The 25,655-nt window shown below is 38.2% G+C and overlaps 1 protein-coding gene across 2 annotated transcripts; it reads left to right on the top strand.

Moving 5' to 3' along the window:
- Positions 1-324: 324 nt before the first annotated feature.
- SMYD1 (SET and MYND domain containing 1) lies at positions 325-25,057 on the top strand. Of its 2 annotated transcripts, XM_072406621.1 has the most exons (10): positions 325-628; positions 7,725-7,901; positions 8,323-8,530; positions 10,269-10,399; positions 16,147-16,185; positions 19,747-19,939; positions 21,027-21,119; positions 21,860-22,023; positions 22,652-22,820; positions 24,653-25,057. In XM_072406621.1, the coding sequence occupies exons 1-10, from the start codon at positions 507-509 to the stop codon at positions 24,809-24,811; spliced, it is 1,455 nt and encodes a 484-aa protein (XP_072262722.1). In that variant the 5' UTR covers positions 325-506; the 3' UTR covers positions 24,812-25,057. The 2 variants fall into 2 exon arrangements, with proteins under 2 accessions (XP_072262722.1, XP_072262723.1); XM_072406622.1 differs by lacking the exon at positions 16,147-16,185.
- Positions 25,058-25,655: the final 598 nt, after the last annotated feature.

Here is a 25,655-nt window from a genome sequence, read left to right on the forward strand (position 1 = left end):
GAGAATAAAAAGTTTTAAAGAGATGACATCAAATTTGCGTGTTAAGATAAAGGGCATTAAATGGTATAGAGTTTATTTTATAGTCTATAGAGATCTATAAAGAGGCAGAGCAGCATCTACCCTATACTTTCTCAGCTGTTGTGATTTGACGCGAGGGAGCAACTGCTTCCTAAAAATAGGGACAAGTTGTTTCGTAGGGCCTTGGGTTAAATGGAAGAATATACTAGATCATTGTGGGTGTGCATTGTGCAGCTTGGCAGAGCATTCATAACCTTAGACACTGCAGCAGCTCAGTAGCAGATCCAGCAGCCTGGCAGAATTTTAGTATTAGTAGTCACCCTCAAGTGGTGGGCCAGGCGTGAGAAGAGGAGAAGGGGGGCTGATGTTCCTTTTATAGGACTGCTCTTCTGGAATGTGAAGGTGCTGAAATAGCAGACGTGACTAAAGACTGAAGTTGTGATTATCAGCCAGGCTCATTTCACTGTTGTCCCATTCTTGGATAAGACATGGAAAACGTAGAGGTTTTCAACCCTGAAAATAAAGGTCGAGGGCTGAAAGCCACCAAGGAATTTTGGGCTGGGGACGTGATCTTCGCAGAAACATCCTATGCCGCTGTAGTGTTTGACAAGTAAGTTTATGCAATTTTTTTTACATCGGTTTCAAGAAACATTCGCTGGAAAATGTCTCTGTTCAATGTCATTGTGCCACCGGCTATTTTGGGCTTTTATGGAAAGGGGTAGAAAACAGAGCCCCTGGGCATTCCATAAATGTTTGCCTGGCCACCAGTTATTCTTACATACTCATAAGTTCCAAAAATACTGATTTTGCTAGGGCAGTGCCAGTTTTGGGGGGATGCTATTGGTGTCCCTGCACCCTTTTTATTGCCCCAGACTGGTACTGTCAGGGCAAAACCAGAATGGTTGCAGGTTATCTGCTCTTTAAAAAAGACCATTGCCTTATATTGGCCAGTAATTGCTATCCAATTAAAACACAATTATCCCAACAATGTTAGAATGCTGGAAGATTTTCATTGCTCTGAAACATTTTATAACAATCACTTTTTCCTTATGCACTACTTGGGATTGATTTGACCTTTAACTTTTGTTTTAGTGCATTCTAGTGCATTTCTTGGGTTTGCACACACACACACACACACACTGATTTTAGAGGTTTATACAATACTCATTGTATATGTATCACTGTTCCATTTGTTTGAGTGTATTTAATCTCCATTTCATCTCCATTTTATCTCCATTTGTTCTGCTGGCTATTGGCAGTAGATATGAAAGAAATGATGGTTAGGAATACAAACTTTACAGCTGTCACCAGTGGGGAATCCTTTCACTGGGGACACCTGTTATGGTGACAACTGTCTCAAAGTGGCCATGCATACACTAATAGATGTGAAAAGACATTAGACGTAAAATGAACGCAAACTCTGTTAATTATCTTCAAACTGGAACTCTCTGTCTAATACCACCTAGCTCAGGGGTGGGCAAACTTTTTTACTCAGGGGCCACAGAGGTGCTGGACCGGATTTTGGCCCTTAACAGGTAGCAAAACATGAATGTATATATATATATATATATATATATATATATATATAAATATATACATATATACATATATTATATATAATATAATTCTTAGGCATAACTCACCAAAGTATGTCCAATATAAACTTTGAATAAAAAATAAAAAAACTGTTGAAACAAGAGTGCATAAAAATACTAAAACCTGTAATATAAATGTACAGTAACATGTATAATATATATATATAACTAGTGCTCCGGGCTGGCTGTGCTGGTGATTAGATGCAGTTGTCAATCATTTACAATGGCTGTGCCCCCAGTTTCTAGTGTAAGGCCACCATAAATGATTATATTCTTCAGTTTTCAAGACATCAAATTATATTAATTATAAGTATATAGTATAAATGTTGATCATTCCCATTAAAAACTTCATGGGAAGAACTGAAGGGTAAGTACAAAAATATATACCTTCTTGTTTTCCAACGCGTTTCGCCTACACGCTTCTTCAGGGGATTTGTACAGCGCGTTAAAGTAATCTTGTCCTAGACTGAAGTGTCTTCTCGCATTATTTGTGGATCTCATCATTTCCTAGGAATCTCTACAAATAGATGCAGAAGTGCAATGCAAATGGGGAGAGAGGGGTATTTTGGGATGCTTCTTTGTTTTTACATTTGAGCAATTTTCCTTGTGAGAAAGTATATTAACCATTATATCATAACACTCTCTACAAATCTCCTGAAGAAACCTGTAGGCGAAATGCGTCAGGGAAGAGAGGTTATATACTTTTGTACTTAACTATCCCGGATTCCTCTGTATACATACAAGGTACTACTTTCCATGAAGTTCCTAATGGGAGAGACCAACATATAACATTTATTTTGTATTGTATTGAAACTTGTGAATGTAATTTAATTCACTTCAACTTGATTTCTAAAATATAATCTAAAATTGCCGGTTAAAAAAACCCCAGCCTCTTTTGCCTCTTTTGTGATTTTGAATGCAAATTACACTGATGTGAAACTGAGCCAATCCAACTTTGAAACCTGCTCAGTTTAATTGGCTCAGTTACAACTGCATATGATTTGTATAAAAGTTGAATTTATCTTAATGCAATCTACTCAAGAAGCCAAATGCAAATAATAGGGTGGCTCATGGGAAGAATTATGCCAAAATAAAAATGCCTTGATGGGTGCATGTCAATAGTAAGGTGTAGGTGTCCCTTTATACATCCAGACCACTGTAGATAAAGCCTACATGTGATAAAGAGCTTCAGTGTTTGAGAACTGAAATTCTAGGAATGAAAGAGTTGGGCCGGGGACATCCTGCAGAGGAAAGAGCTACCTAATACTAGACATCCTCTAGCCAGGAATTGAGGTGGAGGTACTGCAGGTTCCAATTCACATTGTGAGAAGCTCACAGTGTTCAGGAAAATCAGAATAGGCAATGTAGACAGTAGGGCTGGAGTTCAGCTTTAAAAGTTGAAGCTCTACAGTATCTACAGTACAGACTGGAATTCCTCCCCATATAAACAATGGTGTAAGAGTTTGTGCATTAAACTATCCAAAAGATTTATTTCATGTTTTTTTTTAATTACATGTTAAGGTAATTAAAGTAGATATTAACCTTAACTAAATGACATTTAGTTTTCCAACGCATACGTGTATCATAAACTATTGCCATGGGTGTTTTCTAAAGTGGGAAAAAACTCATTGGTGTGGGTGGGATTTTTTCCATACTCAGCAGATATACACGGCATACATGCAAATGATGGCACATACCAATCTCTTTCTTTGTGCCATGATGGTTCCAGGGGATGGGTCACTTCTTCATCCTCTGCAGCTGCCACCTCCACTGCTGACTTTTCTGGGTTGGCTATGATGCTTTTTGGCCATTGGATAGCCAATGATGATGTAGCTCTCATGCATGCAGTAGGGTTTTTTGTTCTTTTCTTACTTTGCATGGTGCACTGCTGAAAATAGACTAAGGCTATGTACACACGTGCAATAATTGTCATTAGAAAACTACCGATTATTGACCGATCAATGATTATTCATAATTATATTGAACGACCATAATGTGCACAATTCTGTGCATGCTGAAATGATACGATCGTTCAAATATAATCCACCAACCATGTACACACACTAGATACGATTGTTTGAATGATGCAGGAAGTGACATGTACAGGAGAAAGTGTATCACAGAACAATCCACGGTCACTGAACGACCGTACACACAACAGATTATGAACGATCGTTGCCCAATCAGATCCACTGGAGCGGTCGTTTGTTTCCAGCGACATTCCTCATTCATCGGCGTTGTTGGCCCATCGTTGTGCACTTTTTTTGTTAAAGATTATCAGATGATCAGTCGTTAGTCCTTCATTTTCAACAATAATTATTGCACGTGTGTACGTAGCCGTAGAGTAGGAGTTACATTATCAGTGGCCACTCTAAGTGCATGGCGGCCATTGGGTGGCCACTGATAATGTAACTCCTGCTTTGCTATCTAGGTCTATTCTAAAGCTGCGTAAACACTTGCAATTTTTGTCGTTGGAAAGGATCTTTCACGATCCTTTCCAACGACAAGGGAGTGCACGATGCATGAACGGTGCTGTACATACAGCACCGTTCTTGCTCTATGGAGAGGGGAGGGGGAGAGCGACGGAGCGGCACCCTGCTGCGCGCTCTCCCCTTCCCTTTTATTAGGATCGGCTTAGGACGACACCGACTGTACACACGGCAGATTTTCGCCCGATAATTGGCCGATGCTGATTATCGGGCGATAAAAATCTGACGTGTGTACGTAGCTTTAGTCATGCAGAAGGCAGTGTATACAGGGAACAAAAACTATCAGGAGTTAGAGAAAAGTTTGTTTTTGCAAAAGGGTTTTTATCCGACCTTTACCCAAAAGCTTTTACATGGTGGAACACTTAGAATGATGTTGATTCACATATTTTCTAATTGAATCTAATCCAATTGAAAAAATGTGTACATTTTGTATAATAGTTGGGTAAATCTTGGGTGGAAACATTTATATATAGAGCCTGTTTTTTAATCTCAAGGTAGCTAGCTGATCTGCAGCATTTTTCAGCCACTTCCTACATATATGGATGGTTTTGTGCATTTTATCAAAATTCATTATGCAAAGTCAGGGAGAAACATTTCAGATCTATTCACTTTTGCATTGATATGCATCTGAGTCCATTTATTATTGTCATTTGTTTTAAGAGGTGGTTATTTTATTTATGGTCAGAATAAAACCTTTGAATTCAGTCCTGCATTTATCTAAAGTACCTGGCAATTATGTAACAATGTGCAACAAATAAAATCCAGGCTTGTTTTTCTTTGAGAGCAGGAAATAGATGGTGACATTTAGTAAATGATCTGTCATTAGTGTGATATAAACCATACACTTTTACCCAGGCCACAGAGAATGTATTACAGAATAGCTGGAGACAGACTGACGCACAAATGAAGAGGGTTTTGTTTTAGGTTGGCCATAGAAACACATTTGGAAATGGCCATGGATAGGCATCTGTGCCAAGCAGTAGTTTGATGAAAACAAAGAGTGTGTTTGAGCAACAATGTAGTGCCAGGCCCTGCATGATTTAGGAAAAACTCAATATAGTTTATAACTATAGCCATATATCTATCTAAGGTAATTCTACAGTACAGAAATTGCACAGTATGTATGGAGTATGGTCATTTTAGGGTTTAGGGACTCCTATTCTCCAAAACATCCTCAGCCAGTAATATAAATATGAACCTCATTAGAAATGCCACATTGCCACATCCAAACTGTCATCTCCTGTCTATGGGCACCTCTACTTACTGATTTATCCAGTGCCCTGTTGAAGCTGGTGGTATAAATGTTCTCAGTGTTTGCTTCTTGAATCCTATCTATACCCAAAATCAGAGATGCAATCTATTTCAGCTTACAATTTCTTACATTGGGTGGCTGCATTCATCTTCTTTTTGCAAGCTTTTTCATCTGGTAATCAGGTAAATATTACTCACTGGCTATACTCACTCACTCGTGTATCCATAAGGATTACCCATGCTTGACTACTCTGTACTTGCTGAAAATCTACTTAGCGTATAAAGAGAAAACAATAGACTTATTTTCACTAGCCCTAAAAACCACAAACAGTAGAAACACTTTTATTAAGTTCTCTATATAACTGGTGAAGATAAACTATCGTAAGAGAACCTGGGTGATCCAGTAAACCTGCAATGGGATTCCTAAAAATCATTAGTTGGTAAATGATTTAAATTCTGGACCTAATCCATTCCAGGTTTGCTAAATCACCCAGGTTCCCCCATGACAGTGTATATTCTCCAGTCCTAGAGATTTTTCTTAAATCAGGCCCAATGTGTGTTCACATGCAGTCTTCATGCATTATTGTGTGTTTTGTGCACAACAATATGCATTATTTAGTGCTGTCCTTGGGTACGTGTTGGGACCTCTCATAAAATTCAGAATGTTCTTCTACGTCAATGAAACTGTTGGGATGCCTAATGCATTCCCAGTGGAAGCATTTTCACATTTTCTGCATTGCCGACCTTGAACATTGCACTGGGCATTTTTTTAGACATGGCATGAAGCTGCCACTTCCATCTATAATGTCACATTGAATAACATAATTGCAGTTCTGAGAGACATTTATTGGGTGTTTCAGGAGCCGTCAAGTTTACAGCCAGTGGAGACCGGTTCTAATACAGGTACCACGTGTTAAGCTTATAATGGGTCATCTCTCAAAGAACTGCAGATAGCAATAACAATACGGCTTGCTCTACTTTGCAACCAACGAAGCAGGAAAAAGGTGTTTGCACAAACCTGGGAAATATCTGATATTTTTTTCTCTAATACAGCACCCCTGATGTTAGGTTTAGTAAGGTGCCTTGCAAAAATATTAAATGGCCCATTTACAAAGGAGCAGTATGGCTACACCAAACCAAGCTGATATGAAAGCCTGATCACAACCTGCTCTAAGATTGGCTGTAGTCTATGGCCCTGATTTATTAAAGTTCTCCAAGTCTGGAGCAAATACACTTTCACCAGTGAAGCTGGGTGATCCAGCAAACTTGAAACGGATCTGGTCCAAAATTTAAAACATTTGCTAACAAATAGGTAATGACTTTTAGGAAATCCATTCCAAGTTTTCTGTATAACCTAGCTTCACTAGTGAAAGTTTATTCCCTCCAGCATTGGAGAACTTTAAAAAATCAGGGCCATTGTATACAAGAAGTACAATTTAAAGGGTGGATAGTGTTATCTGCTTTCCATTATAAATGAGCTCCTGGGTCTATGTAGTGGATTCAGGAGGCAACCAAATGGCTGCAATATTTACTTTACACTTTACAATCTGTCAGGGTATCAGGCGTGATTGACAAATGATTATTTTTAGAACCTCTTTCAAGTGAGTTTTATTCTTGTTGTCCCATTTATCTTTGAAGCTAATTCTTTTTTAAGTGGCACACAAGCAGCAGACATCTATCTTCTGTTGCTGAAAACAGTCTTTCCTGAATTTTACCATTGATGGTAAAACAGACTAGAGCTATACACTCAGCAGTGTTCTATGGAGAGCAATGGATGAGTTGGAGGATCCCCTCTGTGTCCTCCCCATTAGGAAATGACAGTGACCATCCCCGCTCAGTCATATAGTGGTCTACCACAGTGAATTGCTAAAAGACGCTTGGGAACAGCTGTGCACACACTTGATTATCGCCTGAGACAATCACAATTGTTCATCTAGGGCCACAAGTATACAGCTTGTGTACAAAAGTTAAGACAGCTGTCACTATAACAAGTGTTCCAAGCTTAAAATCTAAAGTTTACCTCACTTTTAGACCTGGTGACAAAAGTTACCAAGACTGAACAGGCAGCAGTGAAAACCCAATAAACCCCTCACCATTCTATTCATAACACAAATAATGAAAATAGGTTTGACTCTCTAGATACACTTTAGATTGCAATCTGCATTGAAATTATTAATAAGACTGGGGTCCATCTTTTAGGAAAACACAGTGAAGGGCACAACACTGGTAACCAATATATTACACAAGTATGCGGACTTATAATCATCTCCTAATATTGTTTTTATAATTCGATTTGTTTTGTTAGTTTTTATTGAGTTTTACGAGGTTACAAGATATAATAATTTTAATGTTTTTATAATTCTCTTCTCAGCCTTACACACAGTGTGTGTCACACATGCTTCAAGAGGCAGGAGAAGCTCCAGCGCTGTGGACAGTGTAAATTTGCCCATTACTGTGACCGTACTTGTCAGAAAGAATCCTGGGTGAACCACAAACATGAATGTGCCGCCATTAAGAAACTTGGAAAAGCACCAAATGAAAACATCCGGTAAGTTATAATGCATAGAAAGTTTTTTTGAAAATAAAAATAGATATGCAGAGGATATAGAAATGAGCAAACATATTCAGAGCACTTTGGGTGAGTAATGTTCTATTTGTGCTTTACCATTTACATTGATAACTTCTTTGTACGAATCAAAAAATTAGATCTTCTTACTGAAAATGTACAGCAGATACTTTGCTATTTACATTATTTTGCTTCCTTCTAAAGGCGATAAGACTTACTTACCATCCAGTGATATGACTGGAGAGACATTTGTGCTCCAACTGCTGGGTTCAGTGTCTTGTCATCTAATGCACATTCCGTGATGATTTATCTGGGCACAAAGGCATCCCTAGAATGTAATTTTGGTTGAATTGTGGTTGTCCTATATGATAAAATAAAACATGTGTCTTTGTTATATAACCAGGCTTGCAGCTAGAATTTTGTGGCGGGTAGAGCGAGAAGGAGGAGGCCTGACTGAGGGATGCTTAGTCGCTGTAGATGATCTCCAAAGCCACCTCGATAATTTTGACCAAGAGGAGAAAAATGGACTTATGGAAGATGTTCAAAGCTTTCTTGATTATTGGCAGGGTAAACAGTATGGAATGCAATACATCTCTCACATCTTTGGAGTGGTAAGTCCTAACTTTGGAAATCTTAATTAAAAGACAAAAGCTGAAATTTATTTGATTATTTTTTTTTTCCTTCGTTGCCCCCCAAACCATCCACATGTCATTAAAAAAATAGTGCAACTGAAATGGAAACCAATAGGAATGGTAAATAAAGAATTATATGATACTGAGTGTCCAATAGCCTGGAAGAGAGATGAGTTCTACTTTACTTGACCGGTTTCTAATGTGCACTAAGAGAAGGTCGTTAATTGAGATTTATTTAAAGCGTTTCCATAAAGCTGCGTACACACCTGCAATTTTTCTCGTTGGAAAGGATCTTTCACGATCCTTTCCAACGAGAAAAGACTGCAAGATGCATGAACGATGCTGTACATACAGCACCGTTCATGCTCTATGGAGAGGGGAGGGGGAGAGCGACGGAGCGGCACCCTGCTGCGCGCTCTCCCCTTCCCTTTCATTAGGATCGGTCGTCGTCCATCGTCCATGGATCCGCCAGGACGGTCGTCGGACGATGGACGACGACCGACTGTACACATGGCAGATTTTCGCCCGATAATTGGCCGATACCGATTATCGGGCGAGAAAAATTTGCCGTGTGTACGCAGCTTAAGGCAGACCTAATTGATAAAGTTAGGTAATCCCCAAGGGATCACCAGGACATCAAGAAGGTTAAGGCTGGCTAAGGCTAATAAAGTCAAGCATTTACTTAAAAAGCAAGTACGGTACAGAGCTGTAGCAGGAACTAGAATCATCCTATTACTGCTGTAGTGTTTGAGGGCTTCACTACGTGTGGACCATCATCCTAAATTCCAGATGATCAATTATTGAGGATCAGCTAGGTTGATTAGGTTAGTGAAATTAGCTTCACAGTAACACTCTAGACCAGTGTTTCTCAACCAGGGTTCCATGGATCACTAAGTTTCCTCCAGGGGTTGCTAGGGGTTAACAAGCGATTTTTGACTTTCAAGTCAGTTTAACAGATACCAATGATCGTTTTGGCTATCTGTAAGGGTGGCAGCCTTCCATCTGGCCAACTATGTAGGAGGCATTCTTCTCACTATCTAGTGTCTTATCACACTAATGTGCTGTGAGCTGTGGATATAGTAATTATAGCTGGAGTTCCCTAAAGCTGCGTACACACGGCAAATTTTTCTCGCCCGATAATCGGTATCGGCCAATTATCGGGCGAAAATCTGCCGTGTGTACAGTCGGTCGTCGTCCATCATCCGACGACCGTCCTGGCGGATCCATGGACGATGGACGACGACCGATCCTAATGAAAGGGAAGGGGAGAGCGCGCAGCAGGGTGCCGCTCCGTCGCTCTCCCCCTCCCCTCTCCATAGAGCATGAACGGTGCTGTATGTACAGCATCGTTCATGCATCGTGCAGTCTTTTCTCGTTGGAAAGGATCGTGAAAGATCCTTTCCAACGAGAAAAATTGCAGGTGTGTACGCAGCTTAAGACCTGAAAGTTATCGTCCCATTGTCCCTTTAGTCCCTTGTTCTCTTGGTAAGAAGCTCGGTAGCTTGGTAACGAGTTGTTTTGCAACATACTTGTTAAGCTTACTACATGTCTTTAAATGATGGAGAAGCAGACCTCATTCATACCCAGATATAACCACAGTTCATGGTGATTCTATACCACTGTCTCAGAGACAACAATATGTGGTTACCACATTCATATTTGCTCACTGACTCTTCTGTTTCTTCTCTCTTCTGTGTGTTGTTTGTTTAATGGAAAGATAAGCTGCAATGGATTTACTTTAAGTGACCAAAGAGGTCTTCAAGCTGTTGGCGTTGGAATTTTTCCTAATCTCTGTCTAGTCAACCACGACTGCTGGCCCAACTGCACGGTTATATTCAACAATGGCAAGTAAGTCAACTAATTCACACAGCAATGCTATATTAGAATGACATTTATTAATATATAAGATATTGTGGCCTTTTCAGTAATCAGGGGACAATAAATACAGTTAGCGTTCAGTGTAGGCATCATTGGTAAAAATGTCTGCCCACTAGTAGAGCCGGTAGTCTGTCCTGGAACATACTAAATAACTATTTCTCTCTGAAGGCTTTTGAGACACCTTACAATGTATGAATTGATAAAATAAAAACATATCAATATATATTCAATATTTCTGTGCATTACAAATAGAAGTTATTCAGTCATAAATCCACGCAGCCTGTAAATTTCTTTGCTGTCTGTATATTCTGGAATAAACTCCCCAGCAATATTATCAGATCAATTCACCTCTGTGGACTCAAAACAGAGATCATAGTCATGTCAATAAATGTCTCGGAATCCTACAATCTAACTTATCTTAGGACAGTTTTTAGGGGATAACCAATATACCTACCAGTATGTTTTTGGGCCTATGAAAACATGAAGAGAACATACAATTTCATAATACACAACTGAAATTCACACCTGTTACCTTAGAGTTGTAGTCACAGAGCTGCTTTGATGGAAGGTGTTTTTTAGTCCTAACATACTTTTTGCTTCCTGTTCTTGAGGGGAATGATAATGATATTTACCTCTATACGTATACATTTACCTCTATAGGTATATTTATAAAGTATAATATAATATTTATTTTTATATAAAAAAAGTATAGCTACACTTTTCCTAATGTCGCACCCTCCTATCACAAAAAGTCTAACCTAAAAACCTTCACTCAAAATTACTTGGACACATTTGTCTGCTAGATATTTAACCTACTTGGGTGTATTATGTCACAATCTGAAACAGATATAGGATTCTGCAGTGAGGACCAAGTCATGTGTTTGGCACATCTCCTATACCAGGGGTCGGCAAACTCCGGCCTTTAGGCCAGATACGGCCTAGCCGGTAGTTCGTTACAACCTAACACCCCCTGGCCGATCTGGCCTAATGCCGGCCGGCATCCCGTAGCTCCGGAGCCGCGGGTTGCCGGCCGGATCGGCCAGGGGGCGTTACGAACTATCGGAGCCGGAGCCTCCGGAGCTCCGGTGCTGCCTCCTTGCTGTGGCTCTCCTATTTACCGCGGTGGGCCTGATACTTCCGCCTGATACTTCTGCCAGTAAACAGGGAAAGCTCCCTGAAGGTAAATCTCTCTCCTCTGCAATCCATACGGAGGAGAGGGATTTCACTTTAGGGGACGTTCCCTGGTGGGGGGCAGAGCCATTAGGGGTGAATCAGAATCCAGCCTATTGTGCTCCTGCCCCCCCCCCTGAAATGGCCTACTGGCCATAAAAGTTTGCCGACCCCTGTCCTATAGTTTGCTGGAGACAGTGCTGGGGGCAGTTGTAAGACAGATGCATACATGGGCTACTGCTGCAATTTTGCAGCTTCACTTGACATTGATGTTGTAGCTTTGATAACTCTACAAAAAAACTCAGTATGCACATATTGAGTCCACAGCACAGAAAGCAAAATTGATTTGGTTTCTGGTGATTGAAACGTGCAGCAAAAAGTGACACTTAGAACAGTTAGAAAGGGCTGAAAATAAAGTATGCTGTAAGCTCTGATCTGAGCTCTGTACACAGAGGCAAGGACGTAGATTTTTCAATGAAAGCAGAAAGTCTAGTTCCAATGTAATATATTACAAAAAGGTATGTAAACATTTTTTTAATAAGTCAACAAGATTGACATTTTTAGGTACATTTTGCTTCTTGATATTATGTAATGCAACATGCAGTCAATTTTTTTAATATAGCAAGGTTTATAAATATGTCAGAGCAGATGTAATATCAGAGCCCTGTGTCTTGTTAATGAACATTCATCTCATGACCTTAAGTGTCCTTGTTTAGTCCTTGTTCAGTAGGGAAAGTATAATGTCACAATATGCACATACTAAATGTCCTAAAAATAGGAGCCCACCATATGCGGCTGACAAGATGTAGTGCTATTTGACATTTATTCTTTGTAAAAATATGATCGGAGTTGTCTTTGTGACAAAGACATTTGTATCCCCGATGACTGGATCATAGTGGGACAGATGTTTTTTCAGCACAGGAAAGCTCAAGCCCAGTTCTGGTCTTGAAACATCTTTACTGGGAAATTTACTGGAGAATAATATTCTGGAGAGTATGGGGTAACTAGAATAAAACTTTAGGCAGAGTCGCAGATTTGGCCCCCCAAAAATTAAGAACTGCAATAGATACAGAAGAAGTCTCCTTATTTGCACCTAGTTGGTTGGCTCTCAACAAGAGTTCCCCCAGAGGTTGCTAGGGGTTCCCTAAGCTGACCATCCTTCCATCTGATATTCTCATCATAGTTTGGGGTCTAATGCTACTTGACCACAATGTCTGTCTATAAAAGCTCAATTCAGACCATCACAATAGGAAGGACATTTTTCACTGTAACCATCAATGTAAAAGGCATTTTGCAATTAATTTATTTTAGTAGAGGCTCCCTGAGACCTGGACTTTTTTTATGGGCTTCTATGGGAGAAGATATTTGGTTCATTAGCATGGAAATGTTTGTAAGTAAAATACAGATTTCATATGAATGATACAAAATATAAAATGTCTGATAAGCTCATGAACATTACAAAAATGTAAAAACGTTAATTAGAAACTACTCGGATTCCCTTCAATTTCTGTTTTTGGTGACAATGGTCACCAGAACACATAGAGAGTTGAATCTTCCCTCAATATAAACTTCTTGAAGAGTCCAAGACTGCGTACACATGTCCAATGGTTCTCGTCCGATAGTCTATATGATATGACTATAGTCATATGTCATTAATGTAGTCTAAGGTCAATTTAGGGGGAAGCCAATGAACCTCACTGCATGTTTTTGGGATGTGGGAGGAAACCAGAGTACCCGGAGGAAACCTGCAAACTCCATGCAGATAGTGTCCTGGCTGGGATTTGAACCTAGGACCTAGCGCTGCAAAGGCCAGAGTGCTAACCCCTGAGCCACCATGCTGCCCACTGTAAGTATACATTATACCAAAGAATACCTAGGGCTTCATGTTTGAGGAAGTGTTATAGCCTTATTTTGGCGATATTGCTGCTTAAAAAAGAAAACAAAAAAAAAAAAACACACACATACACAAACAACCCACCACACATTTATAAATTAATTGATAAATTAATGTAAAATAGAAGGTGTGCTTAGATGTGATGCATCTAAGATGTATTCCAAAGAAAATGAAGTGCTAGTCAATTGAATAAGTAAAACACATTATAATATTAAATCATTTTTTTTGTGCTAGACAAGACTTTTATTTAAGGATTAGAAGTTAACCTCAGCTATAGTATGGGATAAAATGGGACCTTTAATAGGGACAGTTTTTTGGCAGAGCCATTACCAGAAGTTGTTATATATCAATATCTGTCTTTCTCTATTAGTGAGTTAGTTTAGCATGCTGTGATAAAACCATTTTTACAAGCAGAGTCTTATGTGTTCTTATAACATGACATTTAAAAGCCATTTCATTCATTGAGGTATCACTGACCTGTCTTACCCTCGGCCCCAGGAACAGCTGATCCTGATTACTGACTGACAAGAGGTGGCAGGTGATGTGAAGGAGACATGTACAGTTCCCACATGTCTAACTGCAAATGCCATGTGACAAAGGTGTACGAAAGGTGAATGCCTTTCAACATTCCCTGAATGCTTGTACTGGTAATATGGAGCATTCAAGAGTTATTAAAAGGGGAATATAGTCCTTCTATAGAAGGTGCTATGAAGGTGCTTCTAGTGTAATGTACTTATCTATTTGAATTGACAGCCCACTGCACTGCATTACACAAAAATAAAGTGCAGGCTGCACTTATAAAATCCCAGTGCACAACAACGCATGGTATTAGGTTATATTGCCGTGCTGGTAAGATGCATTTGCAGCGCCATTAAAGCAATTAAACCTAAAATAATTGTGAGTAGGCAAGTTCTTTATTGCTGTAGTCTGTCTCTTCTGCAATAAAGAACCTGCCTGCTCACAATTATTTTAGGTTTAGTTCTAGGAGATATCATGAATTGCTTTATTATGAATTGATTCCATGGGCCTAATTTATTAAAGCTCTCCAAGGCTGGAGAGAATACACTTTCATCAGCGAAGCTGGGTGATACAGCAAACCTGGAATGGATATTTTGCAAGATTGAAAACATTTGCTAACAAATAGCAAATTAAATTTAAGAACTCCATTCTAGATTTGCTGGTTCACCCAGCTGCACTGATTAAAGTGTATCCCCTTCAGCCTTGGAGAGCTTTAATTAATCAGGCCCATGGAATTAATATTACACAGTATTTATATAGCACAATCCAATTATGCAGTGCTGTACAAAGTCCATAGTCATGCCACTAACTGCCCCTCAAAGGAGCTCACAATCTAACGTCCCTACCATAGTCATATGTCATTAATGTAGTCTAGGGTCAATATTAGGGGGAAGCCAATTAACCTAACTGCATGTTTTTGGGATGTGGGAGGAAACCCACACATCGGGAGAACCTGCAAACTCCATGCAGATAGTGTCCTGGCTGGGACTCGAACCTAGTGTTGCAAAGGCTGGAGTGCTATTCCCTGAGCCACCATGCTGCCTGCCCCTGGAATCAATTTACAGTAAAGCAATTCATGATATCTCCTACAACTAAACTTAAAATAATTGTGAGCAGGCTGGTTCTTTATTGCAAAAGGGACAGACTATAGCATATCTCTTCTTCAATAAAGAACTTGCCTACTCACAATTATTTTAGGTTTATGTGTCCTTCTTAAAATAAGTTTGTCTTTCCAGTGCAGAAGACCTACAAGAAGGCCATGTGCTCTGTGTACCTCTATTCTTGTATCCCTCCCATTTTAATAGTTATTGATTAGTGGGAACCACCATGGAACTTTGTAGCATATTTACTGGTCCTGTGAAGGAGTCAATAACCCCTTTCTGTTAAAAAAAAATCAATGTACACAAGTGAACTCAGAGTTAATGTATTTATGAACTAAGCCCTAAGTTAAGTTAAACATTAGACACCAGGACCCTGTTAAACCAGTTGTACAATGACTTACACCATATTAAACGTGAACATCATAAAATGGTATTGTCTTTTTAGCTGGTCATTGATAGGCTCACACACACAACCCATGTACTTTGAAGTAGCCAAATTTGCCATGTATTTGGCTTTAGCCTTAGATTTTATGATAGGTTATAAGATTGTTAGTTTACAAAATGGAACAATTTGTTTACAATACAGAATCCTGTAAATGTGCATTTTTACTGGCCTGTATTTAAAGTAGTTTAAAAATTATAAAAACTTTTATTATGTTATATTGTTATGTTAAAAATACAAATGACTTATAAGAGGACTTATTTAAACTATCATGTTTATATGTTACTGGAATGAAAACTATAATTTATAAATATTACTTTTGGTTTCAAACATTAAAAAATGTTACAGGCTATGTATCACACTCGAAGCAAAAAAGCAATTGATAAATGTAAAATATAATATACAAATTGTAGGAGATTTGATTGACAGAAAGCAAGGAGTATCTAAATCAAAAAATGAAAACTGAAACTTATGAAAGCTGAATTGATACATAGCCTCTGTAAATCATGAATGCCTTAGTGATCCCATGATCCCACCCTTTTCTATGAAACTTTTACCAATATGCATTGTAGATTCTTGTTTTGTTTTTCAGTCATGAGGCTGTAAAATCAATGTTTCATACACAGATGAGGTGGGTCGGTGTCCAAATTATCCTTGTCCATCCTTCACTCCCCATCACATGGATCCAGTAACCACTCCATGTCCTAGCTCCCAGATTCCCATCACCTCTTCCGTAATTGTGTCCATGTGATCATGTTTGGGAGCACCATTAATACCGTTCTTTCTGAAGCCTGACCCTCTTGTTCTAATCTCACCCTTTGTTCCATGCATTGCACCTCCCACCTCACTGATTCCTTGGTGCACAATGATATCATATGAGCATGAGTTGTTGTCAATACCGATTGTGAAATAAAAATGAACCTTAGTCAACTGGAATTCTGTTCCTGATCTAATTAATGATATTCTCTAACACCAATAAACCTACTAAAAAAGAATAACTTCACTATGAAGTCTAACATGTAATAGAATTACTTTGCATCTGTTATATCTACTCTGTAGTGCAAATAACAAAACTGGTGGAGGAAGCTGTATTGTGGTCCAATAAGCATGATTTATACTTAGGGGTTTTTAGCTAAGAAAAAAATGATATATATTATGTTCAGACGATAGGCCATAGTTAGGGAGGAACAGTTTTTTTAAACCATTTTTCATGTTAAGATGTTGTAATTTCTTGTTGGTGCAATAGGTACTAAAACAGTTCTTCTTTCAGGCAGCAGATACATATTTAGATCACATGTGGCCATCTTAACAAAATAGTATACCAGTATTGACTTGATTTTAAAGGTAAATCCACAAAAAACTCTTTAAGAAAAAGGCAGACCAGGTTTTTTTTTTTTTTTGAGAAAAGTTCAAAAGTTATATGCTAAATCCTAAAGCCATACATTTCTACCTATAAACCGACTCAAGCAACGTTTTTAGCAGCATTTGGAGTGTATGCCGGAAGCTAACTTACCCAGTCTACTTATATCACGCCAACATCACAATTTCTGCATCCCACTTCCCTCATTCTGTACCTTCACCAGAAATCTCCCACTATAGGTGTCTGCAAAATATTTAAAGACTCTAGACAGTGGGCCTGAATTATTTAAGCTCCTCGAGGCTGTAAAAGATAGACTATCATAGGAGAACTTGGGTGATAGAGCAAACTTGGAATGTTTCAAAAAATCTTTCTTCTCCAGTCTAGAAAAAGGTTCCCCCGTGGTTCAATGGAGAAGGTTCATTCATGTTCTCCAGTGATAGTCTATCTTCTCCAATTTTGGAAAAGGATCATCCATGATTTGATGGAGAAGATTCAATCAGGTTCCCCCACGGTAGTTCATCTTCTCTGGTCTTGGAAAAGGTTCACCCATGGTTCGATGGAGAAGATTTATTCAGATTCTCCCATGGTAGTTTATCTTCTCTGGTCTTGGAAAAGGTTCACTCAATGAAGAAGGTTCATTCGGGTTCACTTGTGATACTCTATCTTCTCCAGTCTTGGAGAGGTTTAATAAATCAGGCCCAGTATGTGCAACTCATTCCACCAGTCTTTACTTAGAACAATCCTCCAATATCTTGGTGGTGCAGAAGAAATGCCATTGTATGAATATCTCTGCCATTTTTGTCAAGATATTTTATTACATTATTATAATATTAACACCGTGATTAAACAAGTAATTGACTTTTGTAACTCATGTAATCTACATAGTCATCTTATACTAACATTTTCACAGAATGTTCTGGCTAATCCTTTATTTGAAGGTCTGTTATAAATTGATATGTTGGAAATGAAAAAGCCACATGAAGCATATGCATATTGTTGTTTTAGTTACCCTGTCCGAATTTGTGTTGTTATATACGGTATATATTTTTAATCATTGTAAAGTTGTGAAAAATGTAATTAGTGCAAAATACTGGGAATGCACAGGATGGATTTATTTCTGCATAAAACTTTTTGAATGACATGGAGAGTTCGGACAATGGACTGCGATGGTAAAGAGAATGGTGATGGCATGCTCGTAGGATTTACAACTAATATTGACTTATAGGGTCAGGCTACCTAAAACTGATATCTCAGCTCTAGTTGGAGCTTTAAATAGTTTCTTATGTGAGAGTTTTCTTGAAATCCCAGGTCTCTTAATATGATTTTTTTTAAAATATATATTGCGGATATTGGTACATAGTACTGAAAACTTAAGTTGATTGGGAATACCAAATACAAAAAGACTGATATTTATCAACTAAAGTAAACAGGAAATTTAGTATAGGAAAATCACCAGGTGACCTCTTGGAAATTTAAAAAAAAATAACATTATGAAATAACAATAAAATTATGGGCAGATCATGTTAGGTCATAAGACTCACCGGCTTTTTTTATATCTATATTAGAAATTTAGGTCTCACTAGCTATGCACCCATGCTATTGAGTTTTACTCAATGCTAACCATTGGAATCATTCATCTTGATGGTGAAACATCCTTGCAATGACTGTGACAGGTAGCCACTTGTGAAGTCAGATGCAGAAATTACTGATATACCTAAGAAACACAGGAAGTGAATGGGTAAAATTAACCAACTGGAATCTACCAAGAGCTGAAATATCATTTTTTGTTGAACTGACCCTTTAAAAAGGATCTGTCCAATTTGAAGTATGTTGCTCATCAATCAGTTTTAGAGAAAAGTGAAAAACTTTAAAAAAGAATTTGTTTGTCAAAATTAGGAAGAGCTAAGTTAGGCTTTCCTATTCATTGTAAAACATCCCAACTATATAATAAACTGTAAATTATATTATATATAAAGACTATATATAGTCTGATATGGCTACTATGTCATAGCTGACATCATCCCGAACCACCCAGATTGGTTCCTGATCTCTAATGGGGATCACATTTATTGTGAAATACATTAAAATACATGTATTACCTATTAATTCTAATTAGATTAAATCACCTGCATCCTCCCCATTACCGGCACATTTGGAGCAGCACGGGAATGTCTGTGTGGGGAAGCCCCCGTGACTTAGAACAATTCAGCCCCTACCACACACCCATCTCCTATCTGCAGCAACATTTAATGTAGTGGGCATTACTGGGAAGTGGGTAGAGCCTATTTTTCATAAATTCTTCCCTGGTCCAGAGCCACCATTACCACTTTGCAACCAGACAACTTTGCAGGAGTTAATGTTTGAACAGAAACTTGAGTAAAAGTGAAAAGTAAAAAAAATATTGGGAAATTTCGAGACCATAACATGAATCTAGATGCATGACATTGTATTTCATATCCAAGTTTACCTTTAAATTGTTTATAGCAGTGAATGATAAAACTCATAAAGCAGTAATATTCTAAAATCCACTTCATAGTCCAACTCTCACTTGAGAAGTCTGCTGAAAGTAGTTCCTAAAATCTTTGGCAAACACACATTTTAAATATGTGATAACTTGCATGAACATTGATATCAATGAGTAACATTTTTCAAATGGTAGAGGTTCTTTTTATGTAATTTAAAAAAATATTAGGGGTTGACAACCCTAAGCAACCTGGCAGTCACCAATCTTGCATGGTGTCCCTAGCTGGAACGCCAGGGGTTGCTTAGCCTACTCTTGAACTTATCTCTTAGGTGTACAGAATCTGATATTCTATGCTTGTTTTACTACAGAATTGAACTTCGCTCTCTCGGAAAGATCAACAAAGGAGAAGAACTCAGTGTATCCTATGTAGATTTCCTTAATCTAAGCGAAGAAAGAAGAAAACAGCTAAAGAAACAGTACTATTTTGACTGCACATGTGAGCACTGCACTAAGAAGACTAAAGATGACCTGTTGCTGGCTGTCAAAGATGGTGAAACTAAGGTAGGAGAGTTGTCATTTAGATTTCATTGTGTTGACTGTTGGCAGTAGGTTTCATTGATCTGTTTGATTAGTGTGCAAATGAAGTCAAGATATTGCCTTGTGTATGTGCATTTTTCCATGCAATACAATTATCAAAGTATAACATTTCTATTTTTTACCAGTGGAATTTTAGTTCACCAATACAAATAAGTGATACAATATTTGTTTTCATGTTGAAACTGAACAGAAATGGACAGGCTTGTTTCATGAGACAGTGAAGGTGCAAAGCTTAAGTCCAAAGCTAAGTTTATTTTTGTGATTACTGTCAGCTTGTGGAACACCAAAGTACAGGTAAAGTTCCACTATGACAATCTAAGCAAATACCAAATCCAGTTACTAAGTGATACACAAGCTCAAAACAGAAAATAGTAATAATAATATTAAAAAATCCTCTGTCTTCCAGTTAAACCAAACCCTCCCCTATTCTGTCTCATACACTCTCTTTCCAGTCACTGCAGATCTCTATGGAAGGAATTCAGCAATAGAGCAGTGTTGCCAATACAGAAAGCAGTGGGTTTGACTATGTGTGATCAGATGCTGACTGTCAAGTTACAGGCTTCTGAATCAAGTCTGATAGAGTTGATAGCCATCCCGCTGTGCAAGCCTACCTGAGGGTTTCAACTCTGTTCTGAATTCTAGAGCAGTGCAGTATTGATGCCACCCCATCACAAGGTGCAGGCATATGTTTAAGTAGAGACAATGGCCCTGATTTATTAAAGTTCTCCATTGTTGGAGAGAATACACCTTCATCAGTGAAGCTGGGTGATCCAGCAAACCTGAAATGGATCTGGTCCAGGATTGAAAACATTTGCTAACAAAAAGCTAATGACTTTTAGGACATCCATTCCAGGTTTGCTGGATTACCCAGCTTCACAGATGAAAGTGTATTCTTTCCAGCCTTGGAGAACTTTAATAAATCAGGGCCAGTATTTTAAGATTAGGTGCTTCGGCAGCTTTATCTAATGGAAGTCCATTTTGGGACCTCGTGGCTACTAAAATCTGTGCATTTCTCATTTTCTAATACATACAGCAACTATTTTTTTTGCAGCCTTCAGAAAGTGTTGTTAAGGAGGTTATACAATTCTCACAGAATACCATGGAAAAGATCAATCAAGCCCGTTCTGAAGGGGCATATCATGAGGTAGGTATCCTTTTCTACACTTCTTTTTTTAAAAGGACTACTTAGTATTCATGTTTATATAAAATAAAAATAATTAGTGTCTTACAAACATTTTAAATGTAATAAAAAGTGAAATATTTTTCAACCTAAGAAGAAGAAATGTAGATATGATAGCTAACCAGACTTTAGATATGGTTTGTGCAAATGTTTTCCTAGTTTGTGCAAGTACAGAACAATTCCTATCGACCTTTGCCTAATATTTGTAGAGGTGTTAGTCTAGATGGGAAAAGCAGCCTAGAATAATGTGTGATCCAACCAACCTGGAATGGAGTTTTGTAAAATCATGCCCTTTTACTTGGCAAATGTTTTCCATTCTTGACCAAATTCATTACCAGTTTGCTGGATCACACATGATAGTCTATCCTCTCCAATCTTGGATAGATTCAATAAATCAGACCCAATATGTAAAGGATACATATTTATATTTACATTTTTGGAATTTTATTAAATAAGGCCCAATAGGTGGAAACCTATGGAAAGTAAGGGAAAATAACACAAACTTGTATATTCATAAAGCATTGTACAAATAAAACTCTAGTAAGAGCTGACCACAGGAGGCTATTGCAGGTAACCCAATGGCCAATTAAACATTGAAGGATTGAAATGTAGGTGGTAAAATTACATATACAGTTGGTCTTTACAGGATTGTCTATAGTTCGATGTTAAAAAACTGTTTACACTGTTTTCCATTTGGTGACCAGGTGATTAAGCTTTGCCGGGAATGCCTGAAGAAGCAGGAACCAGTTCTGGCTGATACAAACATTCACATGCTGAGAATTCTGAGCATATCTTCCGAAGTCCTCTCTTACCTGCAGATGTTTGAGGAGGCTGCTGAGAACGCCAAGAGGATGGTAGATGGATACTTGTAAGTAAGACGGATAAATGATACCTATGTTTAGCTGACCGTTCTCTTTTCAGTGATACATGTTTTTTTTTCCTTGAAATTTTTTTATATGTATTGAATTAATTTTCTTTGTTGGTTGCCTCTTCTGAGTTATTTTGGTTCAGAATTGCTAAACTGAATGTAAAATCTGCTACAAAACAGCTACATAATATACAGTATATGAGATGTCCTACCGGGCGATGTCCTACCGGGCAAGGGTTATGTTTCTGCCCATGCCTATGCAGTTCAGGCCATTATACAGGTCAAAGCAGCCTGGTGACCTGACTTTTCTCTACTGTATTGGAGCAACACAAATGGTTACCTCCTATCGGCCAATCATTAGTCAGTGGATAAGCAGCATCAGTCCATAAAGGACTACTATTCTAATAGGAAGAATGTTACATTAAATGCATTACATGAAATGTACATGCCGATTTGCAAATATACTATATGGAGCTAAAGTACTTTTTGGTTACCTAAAGGTTTACTGTAATCTAACTGCATTTCCATAGCATATATAAAAATACATGTAAAGATCTTTAAATTATATATACAATGAGTTAAAATATATTGTATTTTTCTGTAATGGCACTGATGCATTTTTTAACAGGAAAATATATCACCCAAACAATGCCCAGCTTGGAATGTCAGTAATGAGGGCAGGAGTCACACACTGGCATGCTGGACTCATTGAAGTTGGGCATGGAATGATCTGTAAAGCCTATGCCATTCTACTGATTACTCATGGACCCACGCACCCTATTACCAAAGATCTGGAGGTCAGTAAGCAAATCATCAGTAAATTTATTGATTAGGTAAACATATGTCCATGAAAAAGGCAATTACAACACTCAATATATTAAACAATAAAAAATAGAAAAAGTAGCCCAAATAAAAGACTTGTTAAAAAGAAAAGCTCATATAAGAATTTTTACTAGCCAAAAGTTTCGAAAACTGCAACTGAACAAAAACAGAACAGAGCGCACCGATCTGCACCCATCATTTATAAACACATGAGAAAAAAAGGATTGTATTTACAAATTAAAAGAAAGACACACCATATAATACCCAGAAAGAGATAACACTGATGGGGAACTAAATCTACCTTGAAATATTTTGCAGCATTAGGAAATGAGTGGTCCACCACAACCTATTATCTAACCTGATACAAATAATGAGGCACTATTCCTCCCTCTGGCACCAATATTGGACCACTATTCCTCCCACTGACACCAATCATGGGCCACTATTCCTCCCACTGACACCAATAATGGGCCACTATTCCTCCCACTGACACCAATAATGGGACACTGTTCCTCCCACTAACTCCAATATTGGGACACTGTTCCTCCCACTAACTCCAATATTGGGACACGATTCCTCCCACTGACACCAATATTGAGACACTATATTCCTTCCATTGACCACAAAGCTGAGACAGTACTTTTTCTATTCGTGGCAAATATGGGACACTATTTTTGTCACTGACACCAATGATAGGGCAACATTCTTCCACTGACACAAAAGATAGGAGCACTACTTTTTCTACTGACACCACAACTGGGATACTATTCCTACCACTGACACCAACGACAGGGCACCATCTCTCCCACTGATACCAATCATGGGACACCATTCCTTCCACTGATACCAACAATAAGGCACTATTTCCTCCACCAAACCAATTATTCCTTCTACCAGTAACCACAGATGTTGGGACCATTTTGTAGGGTGTAGATGTGGGGCCTGGGAGATTGCCCGATCCCACTGACCATTGACAGTGGGGCATTTCTTATTTCCAGCGGTTACATTCCAGCCCTCCTAGGGTATATAAATAGCTAGTCTGCTGAATGTTGAGAAAGTTTGAAGACCCCTGTTGTCGAGTCTCAGGGTCTCTGATTAATACCTACTAGGAAAAAAGACTCCTATAAGATACATGGAGAAGAATTGTAGGATCTCTTGTACAAAAAACTTTGTAAATGTTTCTAAAGCCAGTCTCTTTTCAAAAACAAAAACATTTCCTCTTAAAGCAAACTCTGTGAGCAGCACCCTTCATAGCTTGCAGCCTGTAAAGGTGGCGTCACTTTGCAAAAATGGTCCTGATGTTCTAGGAAATTTTCCTTCATGCAAGACCCAAGGTTGAATATAAAGAATAGACAGTGAAAACCATTAAATTACCCACTTGGTTTGATGATCTTGGAATTCACCCAAACAAGTTGTCAGATGCCAATTCAAGGTCAACTTTGAATACCCCCCTCTATTTTGGATAGACTTGGGAAGGGTAAATGTTTTTTGTTAAGTTTTATCAGCTTGCTTCCTATTACAGTGAGAACAGGACAAGAAATGGGGGTCATGATTGTCACCTGCACATAAAAACTTATGGTGTTCCAAACATTCCTGACTCATGAAAGTTTGGTGATAGGCTTAGAGAATTAAAGTAAAATTAAATGTTCTTTGCAGGGGGGCTAAGAGAAACCTAAAGTTTCAAACTTAATATATTTAAGTGCTGTAGCACATATTTTTAATAGGAGGCAAAACTGGACAATATAAGTCATTAGAAGCCTGCAACCATAATATTACTTATAATATTCTATATATTGTGACCTGGCAGGTGATGAGGGGTCAGACCGAAATGGAACTCAGAATGTTTCAGCAGAATGAATTTGTGTACTACAAGATGAGAGAAGCAGCTCTATCCAGCAAACCCATCACTGTTATGCAAGAGCCCAACAACGAGAACCAGAACACCATATTCCATAAAAAGCAATAAAGAAAACTTTAAAGTCATGTGACCTTCATGGACAGAAGACAAGTAGGGGGAGAACCTGACCACTGTGCCCAGTCTACAGGAATCCCCTATTCTGACATCACAGATAATTGCTCTGCTTCATTGTGTAAACCTGCTGAATTGTTAGCCTTTTGTGTTCCCTGTCCCTATGCTTTATTTAATTTTATGCAAATGTATGTAAATTGAAAAGTCATATTTTACAACAGATAATAAAGACTGTTTAGGAAACATTTGTGTACAGTGTGACTTGTAATTCACCAAAACAATTTAAGGTGGAGAGGGCACAGGGGTATGCGAATGGGTTCCTTGGGAACCAAATTATAAATTGGGGCTATCTAACTCCAATCCTTGATGGCTGCAAACAGGCCAGGATTTTCATATAGACAGAGTAAGTTTCTAACTCTTATAAACCATTCCATACCAAATTTACTTTTATCTGTTGGAGAAATACTAAAAATGTGTGTAGGGCAGCACTGTTAATAAAAGTTATTGCTAAACTGTAACTTTGGTGGACTAATGTTATTTCTGAATATATCTTCTGCATATTACGTTCATACCATCTCTTTGATTGACACATCTGGATGGCCTCAGTACAATGTATAGACACCCCACCTCTTTACCCCAAACACACACTGAGACAACAACTTGGTTAAATGGCCCCTTTGGGCTGTTTATTAACAAATAACTTAAATATTTACTCTTTTAATAAATAACCATAAAATAACCATAAATAACAATATATAAACATATATTCAACAAACAATAACCACTTACAAATAATCACAAATAACTGTAACCAATACATTAATAAAACCTCCTTTCCTAA

This window comes from Pyxicephalus adspersus, chromosome 3 (assembly GCF_032062135.1).
Source record: "Pyxicephalus adspersus chromosome 3, UCB_Pads_2.0, whole genome shotgun sequence".
NCBI classification, from domain to species: Eukaryota; Metazoa; Chordata; class Amphibia; order Anura; family Pyxicephalidae; genus Pyxicephalus; species Pyxicephalus adspersus.